The sequence below is a fragment of the Eubalaena glacialis genome, chromosome 19 (genome assembly GCF_028564815.1).
Source record: "Eubalaena glacialis isolate mEubGla1 chromosome 19, mEubGla1.1.hap2.+ XY, whole genome shotgun sequence".
Taxonomy (NCBI): Eukaryota; Metazoa; Chordata; class Mammalia; order Artiodactyla; family Balaenidae; genus Eubalaena; species Eubalaena glacialis.
The window spans coordinates 24,327,003-24,350,100 of record NC_083734.1 but is presented as its reverse complement, the minus strand read 5'-3'; the positions used below and the strand labels follow the sequence as shown (position 1 = coordinate 24,350,100).

Genomic DNA, 23,098 nt, shown 5'->3' with positions numbered 1-23,098 from the left:
TGGTCAGGGAACGAAGATCCCACATGTCATGTGGCCAAATAAATAAATAAATACCAGCTATTATTTAAAAAAAGGTTATAGTTGATGAGATTAATTTTTCTGTACTTGTTAGGATGGAGGCACAAAAGAGGACTTAAGAGAGTTTACTTATAAAAAATAAGTTACATATATTGCAAGCCTGAGTTTAATGGACCAATATACCTACCTTCTATCTAAAGAAAAATGGTTAGTATCTTTTACTTTTACCAACTGTTCTTAGATAGTTAATAATCTTGGGTTAGGAAAAGGATATGGAATTTTGAAATAAAAATCTCTGCCATGTTCTATCCCTACCTTTAGTACAGTAAGTTAGAACAAGCCAATCCATCTAACTAAAAAGGATACACTGTCAATTTTCTTTAGAGAATACAACTTCAAAAGTACTGCCTGTACACACAGGCATTTGATAAGTATAGATCAACAACCAAGGGCAGGATGAGCAGATCGTTATGAGGTAACTGTGAGCTAGATTTTGTTTATATCGTGTTCTCAGGAAAGCAGATCATGCTTCTAGTGAGTAAATAAAAGCTAAAAAAAAATCACTAAGTGTATTTTGCTGTCTTACAGTGATATATGAGTGTGTGTGTATGTATGTGTGTATTCCTATGAATATATTTATATATTTTATATGCGTTTATGTGCAAAGCAAACAAAAACAAATCTGCTTCAGCACTGACCTTTGCAAATTAGTCCTGTTAATCAAAACTCCCAAAAAACTTCCAAGTCAGTAGAACAACCTAAGTAAAATTATGAACAGAAAGATTAAATGGTCCTCTGATAATACCCCTACGTCTGAATCCCATGTAACAAAATTCTCAATTTGAAAATGGAAAATGTCAATTCATAATATAACATCTCAAATCCCTAAGTAGTCAGGAAGAGGATCAATGAGTATAGAATTTTTACAAATTACCCACATAAAATATAGTAATTAAATAGAGTTATAAACATTGTATTAACAGATATCTAAAGTGACATGCTGAAATCTCCTTTTTAACACTAGTTAATGGAATATTTGAAGGTTAGGATATGTAGGTTTGAATCAAGGTTCCAAGAATGAGTTATTACTAGTTCTGGAGAAATGTAAAACTCTTGACATTTCAGGGTGTTTTACCTGAAGTAATAACAGTGTACCCTCAATTCCAAGGAATCAAATTCTTTCGAAAATCCCCAAAAAGTAACAGTTAGATCTCAATAGCCTAAGTTCATCCACAACAAATCTAGTCTTCCAGTTGAAAGACAGAGATACATTTTTACCATTAATATATTGAATACACTCTATATTAGAGCAGGTAATTACTTTTCTCAGTGTATTGGGCATGGTTTAGATACTCCAGAAAAAATCAGATCTCCTAACTATGGAGTTTATAACAGGGCACACAGGACCTAGATATTCCATTAAGATGAAAGAATAAAAGGAATAATTATTTGCTCCCAGCACCATTTGTCCTTAAAACAATGAAAGAAAAAAGAGTTGACAATGCATATGAAAGTTAAAAGACTAACCACATACATGTTATAAGCATCCTTTTTATATAAACTGACACAAAGCATAATGCTGAACAATGAGCAGTGCTTATTTATGAACCCAATGAAGGGAAAATCTATTTGGTTCTGTTATGTTCTTGTTCTAGTCTTCCCTGCATCTCTTGAACTCCCAGTAATAAATTCTCTTAGCTTCAGAGGACACAGCTGCTAATCAAGCACAGGCTCTCCTGGAGCGAACTCCATGCTCCCAACTTCAGGAGATGCTAAAAAGCTGCTCTACTCCCTGAAATGAATCTTGGTAGTACTGGAATCAGGGAAATCTACTTCTCAAATAAGGGGGGAAATGTTGATCCAAATGGTATCTCATTTTTTATGTGAGATGTAGCTTTCTGCTTCAGCTTCTATTGCAAAACCTAAAATATGTTCACATGCTGAATAAACAGCTCTAGAAAGAAACTTAGAGAGTCTTTTAATATGAAGAAACAAAAATGGATCCAAAGGTTTTTATTTGGAGAAGTGAGTGAGAGCTGGGTCATACTGACAGCAGAGTGGGCGGTAGAATAAAATATTCTTCAGATTCAGGACCAGACACAGCTTTTGTTTTCCCCTACTCCATACCATATCCCCACCAATCCTCTGTGAACAATAAAACCCTTACCATGTTGAAGTCTTTAGTGGAGACCTGAGAGGTGAATAATGTTGTGCCAGCATTATTCAGTCCTTTAGGTTATTTAGGGGAACAACATTCCTTTTTCTAGCAACAGAGAAATTTGTGAGTTAAATGACATCATGCTGCCTTGAATGAAACAGCTCAGGCTCAAAGTTCACCCAAAGGCCAACAGTGATAAACTCTCATCCAAGGACAAACTTCAATATATTTTTGGTACTTATTAAAAACAGCATTTATATAGCAGCCATACAGTAAGAGAGGGTTCTTTACCAAACTCTGTTTCTGATCAGAAAGCACTCAGGATCTTAGGAAGAAATTCTGCTTGGGAATGTAGTTCTTAGTACAGAAAATAAAATTTGCCTTTTAAGAAGAAAGGCTCAAAGAGAAATAATCCGAAAGCAAAATAGTCTAAGGCATTTCCTAATGAACAAGCAATTCACAAAAGAGGAAATACAACGGCCAACAAACACACATAAATAAAGAAAACACACGTTTTCTTAGGTAGTAATCAGAGATTCGCAAAATTTAAGAAGTTATGCTTTCATACTATCAAACTGACAAAAATTAAACCCTGGTCTTTTTTAAAATATTTTTTTAAAAGGGAGAAGGCTCTCAGGTCAAAAATACCACACCTAACCACCTTAAGATAAAGGTACCTACTTATTCTTATTGAGGGAGTGGACTCTTACCTCTACTGAAGTCTGTAAGTTTTCTCTGTAATTTATAAATGTTTCCATTTAAATGTAAAGGAATTCAATGAATTTCACACACAGAGTAGTCAAGCAATAGCACAATATATTACTGGCTATTCTGTTTATTAGGAGCCATCTCCTGTATCAGTGCAACAACAACTGAAGTGTTACAATACATAAAAGGGAACAGGCTTTACCTACGTTATATATTAAACGGATCAATGATCTTCCTTGCACCCTGACCCTGCGGTACCATAGATGTTCTCTAATTAATTATTAAAGTTTTCTAACAGTCAGTCATTGTACATCTCTGGTTTCACTTTCCTTTTATTCCACATTCCCAGAAGAACAGTCACAGGCAATATATAATTAGAAAAATGACATACCCTCATTGTTTATGAGATAATAGATTTCACTGGATAACTGACAACCCTAGGTGCATCTCCTCCCCACCGTGCTCTGTCTCCCTTGCCCTACCCCCAAAGCATCATATAATATTCCCACAGAAGACATAAACTAAGGAGCTTTCATTTGTTATTCTTGCTACCATAATGGTCATTTGCCATTTCGCATCTGGACAAGTTGTACCTGGGGATAGACTGGAAGGGTTCACAATTTAGTTTTGCTCCTCAGTGTAACTCTAAATATCATAAAATGAACAGAAAGAATAAAACACAATGGCTTCAGGCTGTCAGCAAGATCAGCTACTCCCCTGAAAATTTCGAACTGTCCCAACTTAATAGGCTGCGACAATCCCTTCAAAACATTTGCAATTAAGGTCACCTGGAAAGATGTACACAATTTAATGTGTATTATGGCAACTCAATTCATAGTACAACTATATTATATATACATTAAACCAGTAGCAGGATAACTAGAAAAGTGAGTCCACCCTGACTATTTTAAAGGATCATACTATGTCTGTATAATACCTTGCTTGCAGCTTAGAGATAACAACTTTGTCTTACCAAGGGTTAGATAATCTATCCAGAAAAATAAGTCTAAATAACAACAAAACCATTCTTATCAAAGCTCACCTTTACATAACTGTTACCTCACGGGAGGAAATGAGCATGGCTGGGGACAGGGGTGACTCATTTTCCACTAAATATTTCTTGGTACCTTTTAAATTGTGTATACCATGTACCTATTTAAAAATTTATAATTATAAAGTTGTGGAATAAGCACACTACAGTTAATATGGTTAGCGAAGTCAATCCAAGAAGAAAGGAAAACAAAGAAATAAAATGTGTATCAATAAATGATGGAAACGAATGCATGAAACAAAAGTTGAGCTTATAGCATATCGAGTCATACATTTCCCCCGTTTTCCTAGGTTTTGTGGCGTTTTCTCTAAAAAGCGAAATAGAAGTGCTTATATACACTCTTTCTCACACTCACTCTACATGTATCTGTTTATCATTATCTCTGTATTTACACACACATATCAAATATAGGACCAGCTTTTAGCAACTGCTCAAGTACACATGGTAGTGTATGTTTCTGTTGAGGGAAATGACTATTTGCTGGAAGCTAGAAGCTCTTTGGTGCTAATTCTCTGTAGAATTATGAGCTGTAATCTTTCGATAGTGGCAACTGTATTCTCACAGCTAACCCTGTATGTTAGAGGCAGTTCTTTCAGGAATAATCAATTCTCTAAATTCAAGGAACACTCTAAAATATAATATCCTCTATGAGATTGAGATGAGTAGAGGTTAGGCAGAAAGTATTGCAAATTGATGTCTTGAAGGTAAAAAATCACTGTTTTGGATCATTAAACCACATTCAGTCATCAATGTACCAATCTGTACAAGTAGGCAATAGGCCAGTTACTGGAAACGTATTGTTCCCGATCTAACCTACAATGGCACAGTTGAAGAGCAAAGAGTCTAATGTACTCAGTCCAGCCTCCGCAACAAGGTCTTACAAAATGAATATAAAGGGGAGGGAGTCGTTTGGAAATGTAAAAACGGCAAAGATCATTTTTTGCAAAGAGTTAATGCAGCTTCTTCCATGCTTCCCTTATTTATTATCTAGATACATACCAGATAAGGCCAGATCATTATATAGCAGGAAGAATTAAGTACAGATTTTCTCTTGCCTAAGCAAAAGAGGCAAAGTTCTCTTGGCATGGAGAGTTAAAAGCTTTTAGTTGTGGAAGACATCAACATTTTCAACCTATACTTAAGAACATAATTTAAAATCTTTCCAAACAATCATTAAGGATCCTTGATATGTTCCATAAAATAGAGAAATTAAATGTTTAAGATTTTTACCTCTAAATAAATCAGAAACATCATAGAGCCAAGAGGACTGGGGAAAGAATGAGATGGAGAATACTGCCTTACAACCACCGTATACTTTTCTCTCTTTCCAAATGCAGGAGAACATTTTCCAAGGCTTGCTCTTCCCTCTACCGCTGCACAACGTACAACTACTAGAAAGACCTATCTCCTTATTATTAAGTCCTTGTCATTAGATACATACTAAAGTATTCATAGGTAAAAAGATACAAGAGTGGGTGGCTTTCTCACAATACTTTTATCCACCATACGTTAAAAAAAAAAAAAAAGATTTTAAGAGAACATAAGAAACAAGAGTGGCAGAATGTTGTTAATTCTTCAAGCTGAGTAATAGGCAGACTCATTATACTATTCACTGTACTTCTGTGAATGTTTGAACATTTCCATAATAAAAAAAAAATTTTTTTAAGTCTGTTGCATGAATGAAAAAAACAGCAAACATTTCTTGACCCGCAGTTGGACACAGAGCCATCTTGATTCTTTTCTTGGCGAGACCAGGAGATCTATGAAGTATTCAGGACTATGTTGTTTTCCCACAGCACCATACGTGTGAGAATCATCCATATTAATACCTTTAGCCTTAGTATAATATAACATTTAATTTCTATGCTCTATAACAAATTGCCATAGTCCGTCCTTCCATCTCCCCTTCTTTCCCTCTTTCTTTTTTTTTAAAGATTTTTCTTAAAGATTTTTTTTTTTTTTTTTGGTTGCGTTGGGTCTTCGTTGCTGTGCGCAGGCTTTCCCTAGTTGCGGTGAGCGGGAGCTACTCTTCGTTGTGGTGCGCGGGCTTCTCATTGCAGTGGCTTCTCTTGTTGTGGAGCACGGGCTCTAGGCATGCAGGGTTCAGTAGTTGTGGCACGTGGGCTCAGTAGCTGTGGCTCGCAGGCTCAGTAGTTGTGGCTCGCGGGCTCTAGAGTGCAGGCTTAGTAGTTGTGGCGCACAGGCTTATTTGCTCCGCTGCATGTGGGGTCTTCCCGGACCAGGGCTTGAACCCGTGTCCCCTGCATTGGCAAGCAGATTCTTAACCACTGCACCACCAGGGAAGTCCCCTCTTCTTTCATTCTTTTCCTTTCTTCCTTTTCCCCTCCCTCCCTCTCTTTCTTCCTCTCTCATTGCCTTTTTTTTAAAAAAAAATCACCTAAATAATATTATATGAACACATGTTCACTATAAACTTCAAAAAATATGGAGTAAAAAACAAAAGGCTCACTGGAATAGTGAACAATGATTCCAATGATAAACTCAGAAAATCAAATGCCCTTCTGGCATTTCAGAAGTCTGGGGGTTGAGAATCTTACCTTTTATGTAAGAGTTTCAGAGTTTTAAGGCAATTATCCAGAGTAAAGCCTTTCAGAATGCAGTGGACACCAAGAAGAATCCCAATTCCTATAAATTACTAAGGTATTGAAGATGCTCAAAACAAATAGGTCTAAGAGAAATTTTCATTTGCATCAATAAATTAGAATTGCTAAGAAAAATTTCTTTCTATAGGTTTGAAAATGCTCATGTTAGAGCCATACTTGCCCAGATGACCACTTAAAAACAGAAGAGATAGGACTTACCACAAATGTTTTCTCTTCACTCTTGTTTGTTAACAACACAGCTGTGCCGACTGATAGTATCTCAGTCATAAAGCTCTTGGAATGGATAGAGGCAAGAAGGACCTCAAAGGAGAACAAGAATACTATTTCTGTTAACACCACCTACAAACAAAAGCTAATCTTTGGTAAGTTTTTATTCTATCCAAGATAATGTGTAAAGCTTTCTGGATGAATTACCTCATTTAATCTAACACAATCTTGTAAGGTAGGTATTATTCCCATTTTAATGGCAGGTAAACTAAAGCCCAGAGAGGTTAAGTTATCTGCCCAATGTCACCCAGCCAGCAAACAGCAGAAATGGAATTTAGAACTGCAAACTCCAAAGACCATGTTCTTAACCTGAAGTATAAACTGTTTCAATTCATGATGTCTTTACCTGGTAAGTTCATTATTTTAAATTAAAATTTTCATGTGAAACATCTGAGAGTTGTTTATCCCCAAATATAAACTATATCACCGATTTAGTCTCCATGATTCCTTTATTTCATGTCTTAATATAATCATTTTTCTCATCTTAATAAACATCTATGTATACTGATCAGAGATACCATATAAAGCTATCAAATAATGGAAAAAAATGACTTTGAACAGAAGTCCCAACACAAGGAGGTTACAGATATTCAAGGAAGCCTTACATGTAGTAACAGAAAAGAAAGTACTTTGGACCACACCTTACATTCTCTATAATACCCCTGAGGAATCAGAAGATTTCATTTTAGAAAATATCGGTTTGGTTTTATACTTAAAGTATAAGTGACATAACCATGGAAGGACCACTGGTACCTAGGAAACAGCCTTGGAAGGCAGCAGAGTGCCCAAGGGAAGAAAAAAACAGTAAACCCAAAATATTCTTATAAATCTCAGCTCTGACCCAGACTTGACATCATGTAAGGGAGGTTCTGATGCTGTTCATGTGGTCATAAAATACAAAGAAAGCATAGTAGAAAAGGCAAGAAACTAATGGTATAAAGGCACTCCAGTGTTTCTCGTCTCTCCACCAACTTCCACAGAATCACATGGCAGAAAGCCTCCTGTCATATGACAACAATAAGGAGAACAGATTCAAATTGGAGAGAGACAATCCACGGCATTCACCCACCTCCCTTATGCCTTGGTCATTCGGTTGGTTACCTTCAGAAAGAAAGACCATGAGAAAAAGAAGAAATTGAGTGATGATAAAAGCTTATACACCATCAAAGCAAAAAGTAAAGCTTTTGACTTAAATAAGATGAGACTCCAAGGGCAAGATGGACAGACAGGGGTGCGGCTGAGAACTGAGCAGAAAGGCTGAGTTTCCCTGGTATTTTCTACTTTTCTGGAATTAAGAACTAAAAACTATTATGCAGTCAGGAGGGCCTGAAACATATAACAGAGCAGAAATTATTATTTTTTTATGATTATGTAAAGGGCAGTGGCCAAGAGCAGCCCTTCTGTTAACAACAAAGAGGTGTAGATAAACACATAAGCAATGCTACCATAAAGTGGAGATTTTTGTTTTAACAAAATCTATATTTATATGATTATATTTCCCATGGTTGAGAGTGGCTATAATTAATGGATTTCCCTCGTTCTCCTAATGCAGCCATTTGTCAATTCAAATACAGAATGTCCAATCAATTTTGATGTATTTAGTAAGCAATTTGTCAAATGGTGCTATAATCCAGTTAATATATTAATTCTTGTCATGGAGAGAGTTCTGACAACTACATGGTTTTCCATAACTGGTTTGGAGAGAAAAATCTGCGCTGGAACTCAACGGTCATTCTTTGGAGGTGACACCTCTGTGTCCCGGGATCTGAGAGCATGCCACGGTACATCACTTAATAGGAAAACTGCTTTGCTGAACTAGACACCTGGGGTCTACTGGACAGTGTGGCCGCCAGTTCATTGTAATACTGGTTTTCTTTGAATGCCTGTGTGTTTCATACATTTTTAATAAATTGATCAAGCCAATATATGTGACACTAAAAATGCCAAGTATGTAAGCTTCCGAGAGAGGAACAAGTCTTTACCAATGAAATGTATGCATCTTAAACTTAAAAAGTACTTTTATAAACACTTTCCCCTATTCTTAATGTTTCTTCATATGAACTGCTAAAGAAGTGGCTCTCGGTCTTTTATTTTCCTATCCCAACATCCTTCAGGTAAATGACTGACTCCTATCAGTACTTAACAGGGCACTGTACTGTTAAGGCCACATAGTTAGTAACCGTTAGTCAAGACTCTTAGAAGGCCACCTTCAGCTTACACAGTGTGAAGCTCTGGACATGACGGTTTTCTTACTTTATATTTCATCCAATAATCACTATGTTATCGCCATCTTTTCCCCCAGTCTATCTATGCACTGGGGGCTGGAGAAAGAACCACGGAGATTTCAAGTAGGTGGCCCAAATTTATATCACAGAAGAAATCTTGACTATAGTGATCAAGGAAGTATCAAGTTCTTTCTCAAACTTTTCAGTGGGATATTTAATCACTACCAGTTTGGGCATGGCAGGAGGTAGAAGATAGGTTTTTAATGTACCACAGATAACCTCCATGGGTGTATTTCGCAAATACTTTCCAAAGATGATGGCTCTATCCATTCACTATGTCCAAACTTTTCCATATTTCTCTATCAGGAAATGCAAAAGCAGACATGAAGGCAAATCCTTTCTAGAAAACAATACTGAAAAACATGGCAAAAAAATTTGTTTTAAACAGAAGAAAAAGAAAGAAAGAAAAGAGGAAAGGAACATTACATTCATCTTCCAGACATTAGGCTCCCCTTAGCACATTTATGAACCATGCAAGAGCAAATTGTCAGAGTGATTTGGCACAAGCCTGTGTATTTAAAAACCTGCCATGTGCACTAGTCCTCCAGACTACCAGACGTCCCATTGTTTGATGTGTCTGCTGAGAAAGGTGCCCTATGTGTCAGAAAAGCACACTGAATATTTTTCAATGACCCAGGGGGCAGAGGTCGCTTATTATAAATGGATAATGAGACCTAATGCAGTGCTCTGAGTATGGACAATGAAAGGGTCTATCCATAGCCCCTGGTGGATTGGTCATTCAGGCTTTTATTTCCTCTGCACACTTAATGGAGTCAAACAATTGACAGAAATTCTATAGAGAAGGCTGAAACTGAGAGAAACAACTGTATTCTAACTCTGATAGACAGATACAAACAGTGACCCTGAAATGGCGCCAGAACTCCCATCACCACTAACGTAGCAGACAGCTGTAGCATTCCCCCTAGATTCCCATTTAGTCATTTGTTAGCAATTAACCTTACTGATGGAAGTGATGGCACATCAAACCACAAGCTCCTGCCAATATCAACCCATTACATTATTGCAGGTAAGCAGACACAGACCATTCTCTTTAGTTCCTTATTTTTGGAGAAAAAGGCAAACAGATATCCCTGTACCCTCCATCCTATATCCCCACTACCCAACTAACAAAATGCATATTCAGGGGTATCCGTATCTGAATATAAGAACCTTAAACTCTGGTGGGATAGAGTAAATGACAGCAGAAGCAGAGGTACTCATGGACTAGAGGCTTTATGACCAATAGATTATTTTTCTTTAATCTATCAGAATCAATGTTCTATCCCAGCCAAATCTGCCAATCCGATGGCAATGAATAGTAATAGCATAAATGGAAAAGAATATACTGTCAACTGTACCTGAAAAAAAAGCAGGTCATAACGCAACCTACAGGGCTTCCCTGGTGGCACAGTGGTTAAGAATCCACCTGCCAATGCAGGGGACGTGGGTTCGAGCCCTAGTCCTGGAAGATCCCACATGCTGCAGAGCAACTAAGCCCGTGCGCCACAACTACTGAGCCTGCTCTCTAGAGCCCGCGAGCCACAACTACTGAAGCCCACATACCTAGAGCCCATGCTCCGCAACAAGAGAAGCCACTGCAATGAGAAGCCCGCTCACGGCAATGAAGAGTAGCCCCTGCTCACCACAACTAGAGAAAGCCCGCGCGCAGCAACGGACACCCAACGCAGCCAAAAATAAATAAATAAAATAAATAAATTTATTAAAAATAAAAATAAAGCAACCTACAGGAACAGTAAGTTGTGATGTCACACAGTTGTGTAAAATAAAGTAAGCAAGATATTTAAAAGTACCAAAAAACCCTCTATAAAAACTTTTTTGTTTCATTTCAATTTTAAGAACAATTATGACAGGAAGGTGGTTTGAAGGTGGTTTGACATGTAATTATGACAGGAAGGTTGTTTGACATCATTTCTCCAAATGATAAATACTACAGCAAATGACAGAAATGCCAAGACTTACTTCAGAATGGAGTTTAGGTCATTATGTTGTAAAATAGAGGACTTTTGATGGTGAAACATCTCAACAATAAATCAACGATGACAGAGAAACCCAATGAACTATTCCATAGGTGTGAAGATCTATGTAAAGATATGGGTATCAATAAAAAGCATGTATCCCATAAACACAAAGAGAAAGAAGAAGGAAAAGAGGGTACTCTAATCTAAACTTTTTGATTAACTATATGATATTTTTTCATTGAGGAAGAAAATGTATTCAATTTCATAATGTTCCCTAAATTATACAACATATATATGGCTGAATTCAGGGTCAGTATGTCTCAAACTTCTAGTCTCCTGAAGAAAAACACCATTCATTTCACTAAAATCATTTCTCTATGGAAGGACATGTCAGTGGATAAAATTAGCTATAAATAAGAGAACCCATCATATACAACTCAATATGAAGTGGTTTCTTAAGTACCTCAGATACTCAGACCTAGATAGAGCAGTATGACACACCCAATGACCAACAATGGACTATAAATACTCTATAAATAAGTCCTACATTACAAGTTTCCTCTACAGGAGAAAAACATTTCTTTCTTTCCCCTTCCACCCTACCCAATCTTGGGCAAATATTTATTATGGACAATGCAAGGAAATAGTGTTGAGTACCTCCACCATACTTAGTACATACCACAACAACGATGCAATCCAGGATGTTAGGTTAAATCTAATGTGACACTCCAAAGAGAGCAGCTCAGAAAACTGCTGCACATTTAACTGCTTTGCCAGGGCACTGATAATGACCATGGTAGAGGAGAGCAATACTTTTTTCTTCCTTTTTGTATCAGTATGTTCAAAATAGATCACCACTGTATTGTAAAACCAATGAAACAAGACAGTAAAATAGGCTAAAAATGTCTTCAACTCTAAACCCGAAAGTGTGACTTTATATTACAAGGAAAAATATTTCCTATTTTTACTCTCACAGTTGTAGCCGGTAGGCCAGCAGCACAAAATGTAGTTGGGAATTAAGATCTCTAGAATCTAACCTTAAATATGCTGCCTACTTGTGTTTTTCATACTTCTATGGGTAAGACAAATTTCAATACTAGCTTTAGGTATTATCTACTTCATTATATATACCGATTTAAATAAAAGTGCTAGTAAAGTCCAAGTGATCAGTAAAGCAAAAACATTTTTAAAAAGCCGATACATCAATAGATAGCCCAGCTATTGAAAAGTAAGGTTTCAGGTGGAGCTTTTAGAATGATTAACACTGCCTTCTTACATGTTATGCTGTCTGTACCATAATGGAACCTCATCTCTTCTCTCTAAATTCTCTCTAGGATAAAATTATTTCAGAGAAAGCTTACCTCAATTACTAATTATATATCCAAACAATCTCAGAAAGGAGCTCAAATCTATAAATACACACATGGAAGGTTCTGAGTTATTTCCAAGAACCTACTGAATATTACCACTAGGATACATACTGCATGCACCAAAACAGATGCAACACTGCAATCAGCAATTCTCTCTCCTACTCTAGGCAAAATTATTTCTCTTTAATATTTCAATGAATGGCATAACCTACTGTTAAGCTAGTCATCCATTCCTCCTCACTTTTCTTCAGTAACCTCATATAGTCCCAAATCCTACAGAGGCAACTTGCTCAATTTCTCTGAAATTCAGCCACTTCTCTCCATCCCCACTAACAATTAACTTCTTCCTTCTTTGAATTTCTTTTTTTTTAACTTTTTATTTTATATTGGAATATAGCCGATTAAAAATGTTGTGATAGTTTCAGGTGCACAGCAAAGCGACTCAGCCATACATATACATGTATCCAGTCTCCCCAAGACTCCCCTCCCATCCAGGCTGCCACATAACACTGAGTGTACATGTCAATCCCAAACTCCCTAACTATCCCTTCCCTCTACCCTCCCACCCCTGGTAACCATAAGTTCATTCCCTAAGTCTGTGAGTCCGTTTCTGCTTTATAAATACGTTCATTTGTATCACTTCTTTTTAGATTCCACATATAAGCGATATACGATATTTCTCTTTCTCTGTCTGACTTACTTCACTCAGTATGGCAATCTCTAGATCCATCCATGTTGCTGCAAATGGCATTATTTCATTCTTTTTTATGGTTGAGTAATATTCCATTGTATATACGTACCACATCTTCTTTATCCATTCCTCTTTCGATGGACATTTAGGTTGCTTCCATGCCTTGGCTATTGTAAATAGTGCTGCAATGAACACTGGGGTGCATGTATCTTTTCGAATTATGGTTTCCTAAGTCATTTTTGTGCCAGCAGCTATGGCTTGAATTCTCTGTACCTCCTTCATCCTTCACCATCCTTTCTATACCAATTAATTCATGCTATTAACAAGCACTTATCACAATGTGTTATAGATACCCATATACATGTTTTTTATTGGTATTTATGTTAGGGAAGGTAATGAGTCAAAAGTTAAGGCAGCAGAACTGGTATAATGTAATATCAAGATAATACATAGGATTTAAGGACCAGAAATGTAAAAAATAATTAGGGTCACCCATATCTACTACTGGCCACATAAAAGAGACTAGATTTACATTATCTCCTAAAATAATTAAATTAGCCCTAAGCAAAAGGTTATTTTGAACCCTCCATAACAAAGCTTAAAAATAAACAAAGAAAGAAGCAAATTTACTCCAAGTAACTTGACTACATCCTAGGAAAACAGAATAATCCACCACTCAACAACATGAAACCAAAAATGCCCAGCATCCTATCAAAAATCATTAGGCACATAAAGAAGCAGGAAAGCACACCAAGAAGAAAAATCAATCAATAGAAAAACCCTAAGCAATACCAGGGTGAAAAGAATTAGCACACAAGGACTCTAAAACAACAATTACAAAATATATGTCTCGTATGTTCAAACAGGTACACGATGAGGAAAGAAATGAAAGATATAAAAGAACATCCAAATGGAACTTATAGATGAAAAATATGGTATCTGGAATGAAGAATGTATTGAATAAAACAGATTAGACAGCAGAACAGAAGACAATATATATAAATACATAGAAATACAAACTATACAAAATCAAACAGAGTGAAGGAAAGAGAATTTTTTAACTGAACAAAGAATCAGTGAGCTGCGAAAATATCAAGTTGTCAACAGACATATAATTGGAGTCACAAAAGGAGAGAAGCAGAGTGACAGAAAAAAACTGTGAAGATGTAACTGCATTAAAATTTTCAAATCTGATGAAAATTAAAAATTCACAGATTGAAGAATCTCACAGACTCCAAGCAGAAGAAAACCACACCACAACGTTATGGTTTAAATAGTTTTTCCTATTTTTCTATATTATTTCTATTGTTTTTATGTTTTCTATTTCCTTGATTTCACTCTGATCTTTATTATTTCCTTTTTTGTGCTTTAATTCGCTCTACTTTACTAGTTTCTGAATGTGAAAGCTGAGTCATTGATTTCATTTTATAACATGGGCATTTAGTCCTATAAATTTCACCTTGAGTAGTGATTTAGTGCCATCCCACAAATATTTCATTTTCCTCTGAAGTTTTTATTTTGAAAGAATTACAGATTCATAAGAAGTTGCTAAAATAGTAATAAAGATACAGAACGATTCCATCACCATAAAGATCTACCGAACCCTTTATGGTAATATTCAACACCCTCCCTCATACTCTGTCTCTCCGCATGATGTTCTTAAGAATCATCCAACTTTTTGCATGTATTTATACTTCAATCTACTATTTTTTTTCCCTGAATAGTAGTCTAAGATAGGGATGTGTTCTGTTTTCATTTTCATTCAGCTAAAAATAATCCTAATTTCCCTTTTGACTTTTCCTGTGAACCATGTATCATGTAGAAGTGTATTGTTTAGTTTCCAAATATTTGTAGATTTCCCAGAGACTTGTTAATCATATCTTATTTAATTCCACTGTGGTCAGAGAATATACATACTTTGTATAACTTGAAAGCTTTTAAACTTATTGAGACTTGTTTTATGGCCCAGAAGAAGGTCTCTATTTGTCAATGTTCCCTGTGCACTTGAAAAGAATGTACGTTCTACTGTTGTTGGGTGGAGTGTTCTACTTAGTCTTATATTAATGTAGCAAGCGAGGGTTTAAAGTGGGTTTCTCCAGTCTGGTGGTTGCCAAGGGGGAGGAGGTTGGGGTTAGCAGATATAAGCTTTTATATATAGAACGGATAAACAACAAGGTCCTACTGTAGAGCACAGAGAACTATATTCCATAGCCTATGATAAACCATAATGGAAAAGAATATTTAAAAAAAGAATATATAACTTAATCACTTTGCTGTACAGCAGAAATTAACACAACATTTTAAGTCAACTATACTTCAATAAAAAAATGCTGATTAAAAAAAAGTGGGTTTCTCCTAAGCAGCATATAGCTGGGGTTTATTTTTTGATCCATGACTTGTTTAGATGTTTAGACCATTTATAACTAATGTGAGCATCGACATGCTTAGGGTTACATCAACTTGCTTATTTGTTAACATTTTATTTCTTTTTTGAGCACTTAGATTGTTTTTTTATTTCATTACATACATCTTTAACAACCTTCAAATGATGTTGAAGTCACATATACTATAAAAACTTACAATAGTATAGTTCCATTTCCCACAGTCCTGGCCTTTATGCTACTGTTGTCACACACACACACACACACACACACACACACACACACGTATGTGTTTTAAAGACCACAATACATTGATACTATTTTTGTGTTAACAGTGAATTATATTTGAAAGAGAGTTAAATAATTAACAAAAAACCCACATATATGCTTTAACCATTTTCAGTGTTCTTCATTCCCTTCCATCTAGTGTCAAAGGCTCTCCTCACCTTTCCTATAATGCCTTTATAAGTAGAGAAAAACAATTATATCCCCAATAAAACATTGGGGGGGGTTCTATGGATCCCAGTCACCTTTCTATTGTGTATCAAAGCTATATTTCTGTTGAGTGATCCTTTGTTACCATTTAACAAAGAAAACTCAGTAAGCTTAGGGAGGAACTTCTCACATACCCATGGATTATCTTGGAAGTTCAAAGTCTGACCTACCCCCAACAAAGCTAGTTAATGTCAGCAACTTAAAAAATACTGCTGCTGCCAAATTACCTGAAAGAAAAGGAGGAAACATTATTTTTGCCCTAAATAAAACGTTCCCAAGTAAGCCCTGTTTCTAATTTACAATTTGGGAAGCTCTGAAGCAGACTAAAGAAAAAGCATTGTCTACTCTGGGATCACATTCAAAGCTGGTTGATATTTGTTAGTCTCGTCTAATGTTTATCTTTGTTTTTGGCAAAGAAATACACTGAAATAAAAAGCCTATTTTAGAAAAGGTAACTATAGCATGTGTGTTTTTTTTTTTTGGAAGGAAGAAAATATACCGTTAGCACAAAAATCACTAATCGCCACTACTATAATCTTTTTATAAACGATTCTCAAGATTTCTTATGACCCAGGCAAAACTTTTTTTTTATATTAGATTCTTGACTTCTACCTTTACTGAGCTATATAGCAAGATTAGATTACCATCTGCATATCCACTTTGCACACATAAACTAGTCAATCTACTCAAACCATATGACTTTTTTCGCTTATTCTAAACAGCAATTTCTTATGGCTTATCCTCCTAATGACAAAGGAGTGATTTCTACCTCCATAGTGAGCAGCTCTTGTAAGGAGCAGGCTTCTATGAGTCAATTTATGATACACCCAAATTGCTCAATTTTGTGTCATTCCATTCAATTAATATGGGTAGGAAGTGTGACTACAGTTAATACAAAATTTGGAGTTTTAACTTACTTCACTAAATTTAGGTAAGAAGTCTTTAGTGTTCAGGCAGGTTTCCCTTTCCCTTACCACCAGTCACCCTTTTACCACACATGCAGAACTTTGTTTACAACTAGTGGTGTATTTATTATGATTACAGGGCTGAAAGGGGAGTGGGGATTCCTTGCTAAACATCCTGCTCTCCTACTCTCCTCTCCCTGAGACAAAGTCTCTTTCGCATTTCCATTTACATCATTCTTTGTCCACTATTATTATAATTTCCGGAGTTTGTACAAGTCTGCTTCACTTGATCCACCGATCCAGATACAATCAAAGAAAATACTGACAACATTTGTGAAGTTTGCATTACAGTTTTACTCCAAATGGTTAAATTTGAAAATACCTTCAGTAATATATTTATCAACAGTTTGCAGGTTGGGAAGTAAGAAGTGATTTTCAATATGGTTAAATAAAACAAAAAACTTCCTGCCGCCAGGTACAGTATACACATCATCTTTTCAAATGGCTTCAGTAAGGGAAACCGGAGAGAAAGCAAGAAGGTAATAAGAAAGTCTTCTTAATGAGGCTCTAACTTACAGAGAGGGCTCAACAGATGGGTAGGCAAAGGCATTCTCTCTAAACTGGCTCCAGCATTGCTTTTACCAATTATATTTCAGCTCTTACTCCTCTGATGCAGATGTCCATGTTTTGCATATTTAATTGCTTCAGTCATGAAATATACTATCTTGTCGAGGACTCTCGATCAAATAGCCTTTCTTTATGTCGAAAACATGACTTTAAAAATCCAGGCTAAATCTGTGTCTCTACTGTCAATGTAAAGAAGCAATATAATGATTATTACAGAATTACCTGCCTCTTAGGTATTTTTTAACTTATTAAGTTATATCTATAGTAACATTTTACTAGGTAAGAGGAAACATAATTATGTCACTTAGATATATGACAGACATATTAAGTCTATCACTTAGATGACAGATCTGGCAACATCGTCAAAATCACATATTCAGAATAGGGATTCCATTGTTAAGTCCCTGAAGTCTAATATTTGAAAATACGCACTTCTGAGATAAGAAACAGAGGTTCAGAATGATGCTTAAATGTATAGATTATTTTACAGTTTTTAAAGGACTTTAGCATCACTTCACTGACCATAGTAACACCTTCATAAGAGCAAGTATCATTACTGATACTTTATATTTTCCAAGTTATTGAGAGGTGGTCTAGAACTGGAAACTAGGCCTTTTCACCCTTATCCCAATGCTAGTCCATCTGGAATTCAAAAGGTCTCACATTAAATGCATTATATTATGTATTTTATTTAGAAACCATAGAGTCATCAGTGACTACTTTCTTTCAAATTGTCTAATTCTGTTCTAGTCCAACTGTGCAACATCTCACGGGTTTGTCCTGTCTTCTCTGCAAACAGCCTTAACTAAAGCCCTCTCATCTTGCTCCAGGATCACTGTGCCTCCACTCCCCCCCACCCCGAACCTCTTATTACAACACTGCCAGGGTGATCTTTCTAAGATGCAGTTCTGATGGTGTCGTTCCAATGCTTGAAAACAACTGATGGCTTGCTACTGCCTACAGTGGTGGTTCTTCAACCGTGCAAGTAGAGCTGCTAAAATAAAGTCATATCCATCAGCTTAATTCACTGGAACAAAAAAATTAAGGAATAGAGATAGTTGCTTTTTTTTTTTTTTTTGCCCATATCTTTTTCTCACATATTTGGGACTTGCTACTGTTTGTCTACTGAGCAGACCTATCAAAATAACTAAACAAAGAAAACCAATATTAATTCTGAAAAAGTTACCTACACTTAATCCAACAATTAGTTATTATCACCCCTATTGAGAAGCAGGGGGAAATGTTCTCGTGAACACTGATATTACATAAATGTCATGTATTTTCCAAGTCATATGATAGAGTTAAATATATGCTTAGATAACCTAGACCCTAACAACTTTTATGTACTCTGCTTCTTGGAACCAGAAAACCACTTACCTATTATCCCTCTGTGAAAGCTTTGGCAACTTAAGTCACTGCCCTCATAATTCAATGTATAACCCTTCACTGATGCACCTGCCTCATTTCCTTTTATCTTTTAACACCTGTCTCCTGAATTAGATACTGAATTCATTGAGGACATAAGCAACATACTATTCTCATTTAAACCACAAGTTCCTGACACATAGAAGTCACTCAATAAATACATGAAGAAGAAGAATCAGCGAGTTCTATGATACAAGAGAATGAGACTGCCAACTATTTGTTACAATTATAGAGTTTCGTAACTTTAGAGCAAAGTCAATACACTTTCTCTGTTTCCAGTATAACATGTAACACATTATAAACATAAAATAAAATTGTTTTACAAATATTTTACTTCATGCTGCATAATACAGCTAGGCAAGAAATTAAGTCTGATTCAACAAAACTCCATTAAAAACATGTCAGTGTTGATTTTTAGAAAGTTTCTTAAACACATGCAGTACTCAGAGCCATCAAGTAAAATTAAGGATCCAGTGAATTCTACAAAACTGAATTATAATTGTAAAGAATTTTTAATTCTATGACCATAAACTGGATAATAAATATTAAATTATCTTTTCAGGCCTCACCTACAAAGAAGGTTGTTTCTAGTTCAATCTACATTTTTTCTCCTTCAGTAAAAAAAGAATCCAGTCAATCTCTACAAATGTTAGGGCTTAGGTATAAAAGTAAACAAACAAAATCCTGATGGAGCTGGAATCACTACTTCATTATTGCAAGTAAAATTCTACAAAGCGAAAAGCCTGCTGATACAATTTTCACAGTGAAAAGTGCGTAACTTTTTTCATGTCAGAAATAAATTCCAATTTCATGAAACTTTATTATATCCTAGTATCATTTTTTAAAAAAAATTTTGAGCCCACCAGATATCTCATGGCCAGGGAATGTGAACAGCTAGAGGCATACTTAATGTGTGCTAAAGCTTATGGTATACATTTGTATTAAATATCTTACTTGCCTCAGTCTGATTACTTACGGCCTCTGGCCTATGGACCAGTGGTAATATGCATGGTTGCATTAAAAGTCAGCATTTTAAAATGAAAGCTCAAAATACTCTATGGAAGGAAAAAAATGAGAACTACTCACAGCCAGCAAGCAGGAACTGATAATACTGTACTGCATCTGCAGCGAGGAGCAGAGGGTGGTTTGCGTTAAATGGTGGTTGCAATTCATTCCATTGAGGAGTTCTAAGGAAACAGCAGAAGAATATTAATATTCAGGCTTAATAGATGGGATGTAAATCACCATCACTGTCACCACTTACAGACATTGATATAAACTCACACTATCTTTGTAATCATTAAAATGAACTTGTTGGAGTGCTGAAACCTGAAACACAAGGCCATCTGCTTAGAAAGAATAAAAAGGTAGCAGTGAGTCATACAAATTACATACAGCCAATATTAGTTTAAAGCAGACGACCCTTCAATACAATAGACAAGACATACAAAACATTGAACAGAGAGGAAGTGTGGAATTCAAATGTCACAACTAATTTTTACCTAATTTCTGACACTTGTTAGAGCTCTCTATTCTTAGAATATGTATACATTTTAAAATAAAATAAAAGCAGATTAAAAATGGCTTAAAAAAACACAGTTAATGGTTGACTTATTAAAGACCTAATTAGCATCTGAATGCCAAAATAAGCCACTTATTTCAATGATGGTGCAGTAATTTTAATTAGATCTGCCCATTCCTAAATAGCTTGATAAATAAGATATTGATCAGATCAATCCAGTGCAGTAAAGTACTAATAAAGAATGGTAGAGCCTCCAAAAATCAATATAAGAATATTTTAAAATGTCATAAGGAGAGAGATCATTTTCATATCCATTTTTGTCTGTTTCCTTCCATACACGTCAGGACCAATTTTTTCTGTCTCTCCTATACTATTGTACGCTATATTGAATGGATTTTATCCTAGATCTTATTTCTCCATCTTTATACTAGATTATAAAGGTTCTAATGATTACGTACTTTTGAGAAGGACTCTGATTGTTAATAAACATTTTTACAGTGATAAACCATTATATCTTGGGGAATCACTTTAAAGGAAACCTTCCAATCTATTTATATTAGTTTCCATTCCCCATAATGGCTATCTCAATGTACTTTCTATTTGCAGTGAGCATGAGACTGGAAATAGGGGAAGCACTAAAGCTCTTTATGTGGGATAGGAAAAAAAAACAAGTCCTAGAAAAGGTAACTCAAAGATGCGAGGAGAAAGAAGTTCAAAGGGAGGTATTCTCCAAGGCATACACGAAAGACAACTGAATACATAGGACCAGACAACAATTTGTACATGAATATTCTCAGGAGCATAATTCATGACAACTAAACTGTGGAAATGTCCATCAACTGATGAATGGATAAACAAAATGTGGTATATCCATGCAATGGAATATTATTTGGCCATAAAAAAGGAATTAAGTTCTGCTACATGCTGCAACATGGATGGACCTTAAAAACATTATACTAAGTAAAGGAAATCAGATGCAACAGGTCACATTTTGCCTGATTCCATTTACATGAGATGTCCAGAGTAGGCAAATCCAGAGACAGGAGATAAACTGGTGGTTGCCTAGGGCTGAAGGGTTGAAGGAAAATGAGGGGGGGAGGGGATGACTGCTAATGGGTACGGGATTTCTTTGGGAGGTGATGAAAATTGATTGTGGTGATGGATGCACGACCTAGTGAAAATTCACTTTAAGTGGGTGAATTGTATTATATGTATTACATGTAAATTGCACCTCAATTAAAAAAGGAATGAATTATCAAAAAACACAACAGGGATAAATCAAAATAATTTTGCTGGGAGAAAGAAGACAAAAAGACTATGCACTCTGATTCCATTTATATAAAATTCTAGAAATTATAAACTGATCTATAGTGACAGAGAACAGACCAGTGGTTGCCTAGGGCTCAGTAGGTGAAGTAGGGATAAAGGGGGGGCAGGTGAGAGATTAGAAAGAGGCATAAGAAAACATTTGAGGTGATGGATATATTTATAATGTTAATTATGGGGATGATTTCACAGCTGTATACATACGTCAAACCTTATCAAATTGTACACTTTTAATATTTTGTATCTCAACAAAGCTGTTAAAAAAAACCAAAAAAACAAAAAAACAAAAAGAGATACTACCTAACCAGAGTCCAGCTGGCTCGGGGAGATGTCATCATTTCCAGTGGGGTGTCATCGCTGATCTTGGGGGCAGCGCTAAGCGGTCGTGGCTCCATCATGTGCTCCACTAAGGTCCCGTAGCAGCTAATAATGTAGAGGGATTCAACTACAACTTGTTTGGACTGATCTACAAAACAGGAAAACAGATCCTGGATATGTGATATTGGCATAAAAGGAGCACAGCACCATTTTTACAAGTTATTGACCCTTCAGTCCGTTCCTGAGGTTGCTGAGAGAAAATAAGGAGGCAGGAACTTTTTCACGTGGTGCCTGCTCCTTGCCTCAAAATTGTCTCTTATAAGTAGATGCTACCGAATATGAAAAGTTCTATGCTATCAAAATATTTTTAAATTTAAGCAATTTATTTCAAGAATGACATAAATATACTCAAAATTCTAGTATGCTCAAACAATATTATACAGTCTTCTGTATTTGCCTTCAGTGTAGTAATTTGTCCCACATTACGAAAAATGAATGGTATCAGGTGGGACAGGGAAGGACTGACAGGAAAGGAACCCTGTATGGGCTAAGAGTTAGTTACACTGGATGCACCAACTCAACTGCATGAGAGACCCTTTGCCTAAATCAGCCTAACTTCTCATCTACTCTCTCTCAGGAAACTTCCTCCTTTAAATTTCTGGATTAAAACGAACAGACAAATGAAAAACACATACACGTCCTCCTCCCCCAAATCCTCATCCTTCCTTCCTCTCAATCCTCTTCCTTCTTTCCTCCCATGGCAAATGAAGACCAGTCATACTTTGAGGTCAGGTGCTGAATATGGATCTAATCAAATGACTTTATAAGGAGTACACATGTCCTCACTACCAAACCAGGTTTAATCCTCTATCTTGGGTTTTACAGTAAACCTAGGAGCATATAAAATCCCTCATGAATGCTGGGTGGGTTAGCTTATCTCTACGCCAG

General features: G+C 36.0%; 1 protein-coding gene across 4 annotated transcripts in view; it reads right to left on the bottom strand.

Moving 5' to 3' along the window:
• Nucleotides 1-23,098, bottom strand: part of BCAS3 (BCAS3 microtubule associated cell migration factor) — a 595,828-nt gene that overhangs the window by 291,021 nt on the left and 281,709 nt on the right. For all 4 annotated transcript variants that reach the window (XM_061176783.1, XM_061176782.1, XM_061176784.1 and 1 more), the window contains exons 18-19: nucleotides 22,133-22,298; nucleotides 20,071-20,171 (exon numbers count right to left, since the gene is read on the bottom strand). In XM_061176783.1, coding sequence (XP_061032766.1) covers nucleotides 20,071-20,171; nucleotides 22,133-22,298 — 267 coding nt within the window. The remainder of the gene's footprint in view (nucleotides 1-20,070; nucleotides 20,172-22,132; nucleotides 22,299-23,098) is intronic.